The 9,654-nt window shown below is 40.8% G+C and overlaps 1 protein-coding gene across 1 annotated transcript; it reads left to right on the top strand.

Moving 5' to 3' along the window:
* The first annotated feature begins 1,507 nt into the window (after positions 1 to 1,507).
* cldn5a (claudin 5a) lies at positions 1,508 to 3,295 on the top strand. Its single transcript, XM_067614335.1, has one exon. The coding sequence runs from the start codon at positions 1,765 to 1,767 to the stop codon at positions 2,410 to 2,412; it is 648 nt and encodes a 215-aa protein (XP_067470436.1). The 5' UTR covers positions 1,508 to 1,764; the 3' UTR covers positions 2,413 to 3,295.
* Positions 3,296 to 9,654: the final 6,359 nt, after the last annotated feature.

Below are 9,654 nucleotides of genomic sequence, written 5' to 3'. Positions count from 1 at the left end.
ACGGTTATCGTGCTGCGCCACTCACGCCATTACGGCTCAACAGTTTGTATGGCGGAGCCACAGAGGAGCACTGGCTGTCAGATCCAACATGGCTGCCCCAGTGTTACAGTTTCTTCAACATAATATTTCGCCTAGTAACGGGCTCTTCTCTGCCCACAGACTCATAAATTAGTGGGAAAAGTTGAATTTGCTTTAAAAGTATTGTAAATTGTCCCCACAGCTGCCAAGTTGTAATAGGCCGAGTGAAAAATACATGTTAGGACTGGCAAAAGTCAAGTTATGTTTATATTTCAGATTTTTTTATGACCAAGAAGTGTCCATAAACCATAAACCAGTAGATAGTCAATGTTATAAGCATATCTACAATCCAGTGGAGGAAATTAAGTGTTATATTTACACTTTTGTACATTTGAGGTCATTTTATACAACTTTATTGTTCTACTCCACTTCTTTCAGAGGATAAATTTGTACTTTTTATTCACATTCATTACTTTACATATGAAGCTTTTAGATGAGCTATTAAAATATTGCTGTCTATATATTTTGATAGATACCCAACAGTAGCCAGTATAAATCATTTAAATCAGTTAAAATGAATTGATTAATAAAACTTTTTAAAGTATTTTTTAAGTATTAAGTATTTTTTACATTGTGATACTTCTACCCAAATACTTATTCCTATGCAAAATATATTTACTTTACATAAAGAAACAACATCATGGAGTATACAGTAGCCTATATGGAAATATGCCTCTGTAAAAGTACTATCAAATAGTACATTTATTGAATTTCAAAGATCAGGTGAATCCGTTTTATCAACAAAATACAGTCCTGTCTGCCAAGTCATTTCATTTCACAAACTACTGTATTGTGAGTGGCTCACAAAAAAGAACATGGTGAACAAGACATAACAATTATAAACGAATACGACAACATTATTACAAAGATAAACTTTAAAAGCAAGAGCAAACCTGATTTTAAATATATAATATTGAATAATCAAAAAAAAGTGGTGGATTTAATGTGAGATAGTTTTTCCAGTAAAAGGAAGCTTTAAAATGAACTATTTAATTCTTTTGTAAAGACTGAATATATTTAAACATGAACATGAATTGTATTTCATTTCTTATTTTCTACCATTTAAAGACAGACAATAGAGCGCGTCATACACAGACTATTACAGGGTGTGATATGGCTCTTTTATGTAGACTCTACCACAGACAACTGGCATTAGCCTCCATGTCTGAAAAATCAATAACAAGCGCCCTGATTCACCAAACCACTGCATTTAAGCAGCTCCATACACTTAAAACACCCCCAATGTGCCTTCACCCCCTCCCTTGCCCCCTCTATTCATTGTAAATAACTGTTCAAACGCACAATGCGCCCTGGACCGCTTTATTCTGGCTCGCAAATTCCCTGCGTTTTCATTGGTCACTTGGGGATGCGGCTACAGCTGATTGGATGAAAGTTTCTCCTTGAGTCCACACACCCCCACCCCGCAAATATTCGTGGTCCAGTGCTACTGTGATTCCAGTTGTTTTCACATCCCCTCACTAACAAAGGGACCAAGAGCTGCTGTCTCTTACATCTCCGATTAAATGTGGTGAGCGATGCGCAAGTAACGATTTGACGCTCAACGAGGCGAGAACGAAGCGCTCCGTAAATAAAAAGCCGAGTATACACCTTACTCTCAAGAAGAAAATCCAGGAGAGACTTTGAAAAGTTTCGGACAGACCTGATTGAACGCAAAAGCTAAAAAAAATGGTGTCGGCCGGACTGGAGATCGTGGGACTGTCGCTGTGCGTAATTGGCTCGCTCCTGGTGATGGTTGCGTGCGGGCTGCCTATGTGGAAGGTGACGGCTTTCATCGAAGCCAACATTGTGGTGGCTCAGACAATCTGGGACGGCTTGTGGATGTCGTGCGTGGTGCAGAGCACGGGCCAGATGCAGTGCAAGGTGCACGACTCCGTCCTCGCCCTCAGCCACGACTTGCAGGCGGCCAGAGCGCTCACCATCATCTCCTCGGTGATGGGCGTGCTGGGGCTCATGGTTGTGATTGCCGGGGCACAGTGCACCAACTGTATCCGCACAGAATACGTAAAAGCCCGGGTGGTGAACGCCGGAGGGGCCATCTACATCATTAGTGGCTTGTTTGTGCTGGTACCTCTCTGCTGGATGGCCAACAGCATCATATCGGACTTCTACAACCCGCAGGTTCCCCCATCCAAGAAGAGGGAGATCGGCGCTGCGCTCTACATCGGCTGGGCAGCTACGGCGATGCTGCTGATCGGAGGAGCGCTGCTCTGCTGCTCCTGTCCCTCCAGCGGGAACTCGGGATACTCGGTAAAATACGCACAGACCAAGAGAGCCACGCAGAACGGGGACTATGACAAGAGGAATTATGTGTAGCTATGTGGCTCGTTGCAGGCGGTGCGTAAAAGTGACCTGCAGCTTTTGAAAAACTTTTTTTTGACGGACGTTATCTTTGCACCTGCAGTTTTTTTTAAAAATAGAAATCTGAACTTTGAAAATCAATGGAAACACTTCTGCTGTTTTTTTTTACACTGGCCCTTCAATAAGCTCGGACCACAAATTCACAAATCCTTTTTGTATCTACAGGAGATTTTTAAAAAGACTATCAACTACAAGAGGTAGCTCACGACAAAAAGGAGTATCTTTGTTAGGTACCAGCTTTTGTAAGTTTTCGAAATGATTAGTATTTTGAATTGTTTACTGTTGTAACTGCAAAGTTTTTTTTTCTTTTCTAGAGGAACTCTTGCCATTAAATATATACACCGTTGCTTTGCCTTGATGTGCACTGTCAGCACAAACCTGTACAGTAACTGAGAATGAATTGCACTCCCACACATTCATTTCCTTTAGTGGAACTACGCCGACATGTTGAGGACTTCAACAATGTCCAGTAACAGAAAGAAAGAAGAAAAGTGCATGCATGGTAAAGCCCTAATAAACGTTGGACAGGCTCTTGTGTTGTGCAGACGTTGATGGCGTTGACTATAAAGTTTGCAGTTTAATTTGGACCTGTAGATCCCAGACAGCCTGAGATCTATAGGTCACAACATGAAATGTTACAGTCGGCTGCACTGAGCACCTGCAAAAGGTTTTTGCATCATTGTCACTGCAGGAAATCTGTTTTCTTTTCACAAATTCTAGGAATAAACTTTGTTTTCTGTTGGTTTGTTGACGTTTCATGTAATGATTCATTATTCATGTATACGAAGATGCAATATTGTTTCATTTTATTAAGATTAAACTGAATATATTGTCTGAACTCCAAAGTGTGTTCTTAAAACAAAACTGACAACTGACTTGTGATGTTCTGCCCTCCACGGCTGTGCGTAATGCATGCCGTTCCCACCATGAATCCATAAACCCCCACGGCGGGAGAAAGTATTTTGGTTAGCCATAGAAATCCAGATGACAATGCCCATTCAGCTAGAGTGGGGCTCTGCTGTTCAACTCACAATACTCCACCACCCCCACCCTCACCCCCACCACCACCACCCCTCTCAGTCCACCCCCACCCCTCCTCGCTCGCAGTCAATGAAAAGCGTTCAAATTAGAGCTAAGGAGAAGTTGCTGGAATCGTCTTCCCGCAAGTCACTCCATTCATTAGTCGTCACAACCCCATCTCCCTTCACCGAGGAGATGCTAATGGGCTCCATGACAAAAGATTACACACCATCACTTAAAAACAAGTAGTTTATCCGCAGCTGCTTCATGGGCGCCACGTTTATCCACACATTGCTGATGATATATGTTGTAATAAATGTATTAAAGAGTTGGGCTTAACTTGTTGGGTTTAACAATAGAAAAAAAACTTAATACCACAAAATGTTTCAGTGGGTGAGTAACAGCCCTCCTATTTAAAACTGTGACTGGATTACAAAAGCTTATCCATACTTGTTTTGCTGCTCACTTAAGAATCTTAGCAGGTCATATGCCCTCCTAAAAGTTGAAAATATGGCCATGCAGAGAGACTGCATACAGTCAGAGTAGTGTGTGATCAATGCATGTTCAGCTGTGCTATTAAAGGAGAGTGAAGGAGAAATATTAACTGTCAGTATAAAATAGGCACACAGAGAACAATATCAATATAATATCCTAAAATATAATAAGAAACTTAGATATCATATCATAATATTACGGTATGGTTTAACAAAATAATCCCAACTCAGAGTCCACTCACCATACTAGCTTTTTTCCACATCTTTCAACCAGATCCCACAGTCTTCACCCACAGATGAAGTTTGCTGAGTTGTCATGGAGACGGATCTGTTGACATGAGAGCTCAGTAGCTGTTATGATTTCATCCATAGCAGACCCAAAGTTAAGCATGAAAATGCATCCTTGACGTTGGAAATAGTAGTTTGAGGAAAACAATCCCAACTCAACGTCCACTTACTGGTTTGTTGTGGTTGAGAAATTCAACTGAGTAAACTCTGTGTGCCGAGGAAGACCATGTGATACGGGTAAAAGGTCTGGGAAAAACAGAAAAAAAGTTGTTGTTTTTTTAATCAATGTCATGTTTCCAAGGTCAAGAATAAACTTTATTGAAGAGCTGAAGCAGTCAGTGAATATATCAGTTAGTTGATCAACAGAAAATGAATCAGCAACAATTTTGATAATTGATTAATTGTTTAAGTCAGTTTTTTACAAAAAAAAATCTCTGGTTCCAGCTTCTGTGAATGTGAATGTGAATATTTATCATCTTTGATATTAAACAGATAAATTGTTGGTTTTAAAAAATAAAACAAGCAATTTGAATATATGAACTTGACATTTTTCTCTATTGTCTGACATATTGTTGAATGAAAAAGTAATCAATTAATCAAGAAAGTAATTGGCAGATTAATCAGTAATGAAAATAATTGTTTGCAGTCTTTCTTCCATACTCAACTATTAAAATATAACTTTTTTTACCCAGCCTGCACTGTATCTGAGAGACATTTTCACTTTGTTATAACTTATCACTGTTATAACTGAGTAAAATGTGTCTGTATGATTAGATAAGATAACGTCATCAAGGAAAGAACATGTAATATGTGATTTAATCAATATTTCCCAGCACTCCCAGTACGGCTGCCTACGATACGCGTTCCTACTTTGGGCTCTCGATGAGGATTTCTAACACAAAGACACTCCCTGGAAGGTCCGGTCTGGTCTGCCTCAGTGAGATGTTTTTGTCAGATTGTTAGTTCCACTCCTCTAGTCACCGCACAGAGGGTGATGAAGCGCAGGGTGTGTGTGTGTGTGTGTGTGTGTGTGAGCAAGGGGTTAAGTGAGCGTATGTGTGTGTGTGTTTGTGTGTGCATGTGCATGTGTGTAGAGGGTTGGGGGTGCACCTTTAAAAAAAGGGCCCTCATTCCAATGAGGAGAGAGGCGAATAGGGCCAGCGACGTCACTCAATGGGCGCTCTCCATGGTAACCAGCCAGAACCTGCAGTTGCCTGGCTACGGGAGCCTATAATGTGGTGGTATGGATGAGCCTAATAAAAGGCCTGGCCGGCAGACATTCCAGCCAGCATGGACACACACACACACGCAGCCTATACACAGCAGTCTGGAAGATGAAGGAGGGATTTACTTAAAGCTTGTAATGGCCACTGGAAAAAACAGCTGTGACAGCAGAAACACATTTGCTTCATTGTGTTTTATTGTAAGAGCAAATGTTAAGTGTTGCAGAGTGGAAACGCAAATACAAGCTCCAATCAAAGGGAGTGAAGAACATGAATATAAACAAACGAGAAATACATGTCAGGTACATGGGCTTCACATTTGCTGATATAACAAACATATCTCATAAAGACCGATGACATAACACACAGAGAACTATTTTGACCTCTAAACTTGACCTGCCGCATCCCAGCTGAGTCAGAGACACATGGTTAAGGTCATGTCAGACGTCGGTCACGTTTGCGTGTCCATTTCAGATTTGCGCAGCCGCTGAGGGTTGAGCATTTTTTTGGGGGGAGGGAGAGGGGGGGCATGGAGTCACTTCTCATGACACGATCTTTGAACCCTGAAGCTGGCCTCGGGTCAGGCGAGTCTAAAGTCATTTCCCTCAACTGACCAAGCATGATCTCATCGAACGTGAATCCTCTGCATTTGATAGGGGGTCACAACCCTCAACTCCCCCGGAGCTCCTCACACCAGCAAGTCACTGGCCCGTATTCTAATTCACTTTCAGGATACGTCAGAGCAACCTTAAATGTAGCAGTGCGCATGATTCACAAACAAAATGAGACTTAATTAATGTTTTTATTGATTGACTCAGACTTACATCAGAGTCAGCAGGTGCATACAGTCCACAAACACCCCAGCTGGACAGCGCTTACTCATAGATAGTAAAGCCAAGAGTCAGCAGGTGGTTGAACGTAGAGGACAAATGTGTCTTTGTATACAGAGTTAAAGACCCCATGAGCCATTTGTCTGAGAAACAATATGAGAGCTAACATGGTTAGAGATGGAGATCAGAAAAAAAAACACCATGGTCTTTTCTCCTGCAAAGTCCACAAAGTTTTTAACGGCACGGTGACTCACGAGTTTTGTCGCAACCCAGTACCACGACCAGGCTTCCTGTGCAGCGGACAGCGGAACAGGAAACAGGAAGGAACATGAAGGGTGTGGGAGAGGAGGAGGAGGAGGAGGAGGAGGAGGAGGAGGAGGAGGAGGAGGGGTGGAGTGTGTGTCAGGAGAAATGGAGCTTGGTGGTTTGGTTAAACTACTCCTAAAGCTACACACACACACACACACACACACACACACACACACACACACACAGGTATTGTACAAGGGAATTCATACAGTAGGTGTATGCACATACCAGCACCCTTGTAACTTCTACCTTTTTTTTGGTCATATTTATCTTTTACTCTTAAGTTTGATTCAACCCGTATAAAAAGCACGTACATTTCGTCTTTAAAACACATTTAAAGGACTCAGAACATCCATCAAACATGTTAGTAACCCTTTTATGTTATGTGCCATTTTTAAATAAGAACTGCAGTGATTAAAACCTCTTTGATCCCAATCACCAAAGATCCTTCATTCCACACTTGCTCTTTGTGGACACATAATGTTATTTCAGGCCTAGTCAAGAGCCTGAGGTTCCCATATACAGTGCTGTATAAAAGTGTTTTTTTTAGATGATTAGACTCTTATCCATCACACAGTACAATCAGGGAGGCGTCTGATTGGTCCCAAATTTATTCTGCAGCTTGACAACAACTCAAAACATACAGACTGAGTCAGAGTCTGTATGTCAGAGCCCTGATCTCAGCATCACGGAGTCAGTCTGGGATTAACATGAAGAGACAGAAGTAACTGAGATGCCTAAATCCACAGAAGAACTGCAGCAACTTCTCCAAGATGCTTGAAACAACCGACCTGCCAAGAACCTTGAAAAACTGAACTGGTTCTGTTTTAAAGGCAAAGTGTGCTCACACCAAATATTGGTTTCATTTAGGTTTCTTCTGTTTACTGAACTTTGTATCAAGATAATATATAGATTAAAGTTAATCATGACATTATTTCTGGAAGCATCCTCACGTTACCTTTAGTGCCCAAAACTGTATATTAAATATCTCAAGCTGAGTTACAGGAAAATGTGTCAAGTCAAGTCAAGTCAATTTTATTTATAAAGCGTCAAATCACAGCAGAAGTTATCTCAGGGCAGTTTTCACATAGAGCAGGTCTAGACCGTACTCTTTAATTTACAGAGACCCAACATTCCCCCCGTGAGCAAGCAAACATCACATAGCTTCAATGAAGAGCTGGAACAAGTCAAAACATGTGATTAATATATATGTGATACTATCAGACAGTGTGGAAGATGATTTTTACAACCTTAAAGCTACCTAAAGGAAAATAAATTAAAGGAGGGTTAAAGGGAATATTGGCTTGAAGTGCAAAGTCTATAATGCTACAACTGGAGGTACATACCTGAAGCTACAGCAGACAGTCATAAATTTAACCATAACCTTAATATTTATAAAAGATGCTGCCAAATATTCAATCAGACTTTATATAATATTTAAGTTTTTATGTGTAGTTTGAGACACTTCTACAACAGTTTAAACAGCAACAGTTGAAGTGTTTTCCTAACAAGAGAGATAAATGGAGCGCAAGGGGACAGTTTTATCTCAAAAATATGAGAGGAGAAGCCGAAACAGGGAGTGTTTAACACCTTTCACTCCTGCCTGAATGAGAACATGTTGCAATATACAGTGTATCATCAGAGCGAAGCAATTTTAAACAGATAAAGCACACACGAAAGCATGTGTTGACTTGCACATATACGTAGGTAAGCAGTGAATGACAACCCTCTGCTGAGATGAAGAGGATGCCTGGCAGCATGAGGAATGTCTGGGTGGGATTAGGAGACATTTCTGATTTGGCATGGTTAGCAAAATGTATGTGATGAAGACGAAGATTGAAAACAACACGGCGGGCTGCAGTGGCTTGCCATGCCAACATTTATTCACCATGTTTGCAATCAGCTCAGGGATTGAGGCGCTGGTGGTGCCGCTTTTAGCTTCAGCCTCTAATTTTGGCTTCCATATTAACATACTGGGGGATATAGCAATCAGTGGCTAAGTAAACAAACAGCCAGTCTAAAGCTCACACACACACACTGGTGCACACACAAACAGGATCAGGATCGAGGTGTACTGAGTGTATTGTTTCCACACTAATTGCATCTTGCAGGAAAACTCTTGCTCACAACTCTCAGGACTGCTGCAGAACACATGCAAAAAGTCAACACTTGAAATTTAAAAAAGTTTCATTTATATCAGAACAAAACTGATATGTAAAGGGTTGTTATTTTTCTTTCTTTTGTCTTTGTGCATGAGACTGCAGTGTATTTTCAAGAATGAAAGTTGTAGTGCATGTCAGCCACTAAAGGGAGTCCTGCATGACTGAACCACCTACCACAGAGAGTCAGACGCTCTCATCACAGCCGACTACAGAGTCAGGCTGTTATGTTTAAGCCCGACTTCCTTCAGTCTGCTTCCCTGGTATCAGAGTGTGTAAACCCAAATATAATGTGAGCGACATGCCAGCTGGATTTCCCCAAATGTGGCTCAAAAAGGAAGTGATTTAACAGCATATTTATATTAACTGTGAAGCAGCTACACAAGATTTGTAAGTTGTTACTGTAAATATTTGTATGCTTTATAGATAAGTTATGTTTTTATAAAACAGAAATAATAATAGCAACATGCAGAGTTTGATACTGGAAGACTATTTTTACATTTGTCTGGAGAAAGAGGGAAAGTTGTGAGTCTATGTTGTGTACCTTTGAGCAGGATTTGTGACATCACAACTACAGTAGTTTAGAGCCAATCCCGGTCCAGTATGCAACTTAGACAAGTGTGATGTGGAAACTTAAAGCCTCCAGTGCACAAACACTGAGAATAGACGTCAGAGTGGAGAAAACATCTTATGTCCAGCGGTTAAACTTCTGAAATGAACAATATTTGAATATTCATAGATTCAGGATTTTGAATGAAGGAGGAGTAGATGCCATTTTAAGATATTTAATGTGGTAATTATACTTTTTTTGTGGAAAAACCACATCAGACACACATTGTTGTTCAAAGCAGAGTATTTTTTACATGTCTTAATA

The sequence above is a fragment of the Thunnus thynnus genome, chromosome 2, assembly GCF_963924715.1.
Source record: "Thunnus thynnus chromosome 2, fThuThy2.1, whole genome shotgun sequence".
In the NCBI taxonomy this organism is placed as follows: domain Eukaryota; kingdom Metazoa; phylum Chordata; class Actinopteri; order Scombriformes; family Scombridae; genus Thunnus; species Thunnus thynnus.
This window is presented reverse-complemented; position numbering and strand designations above follow the sequence as displayed.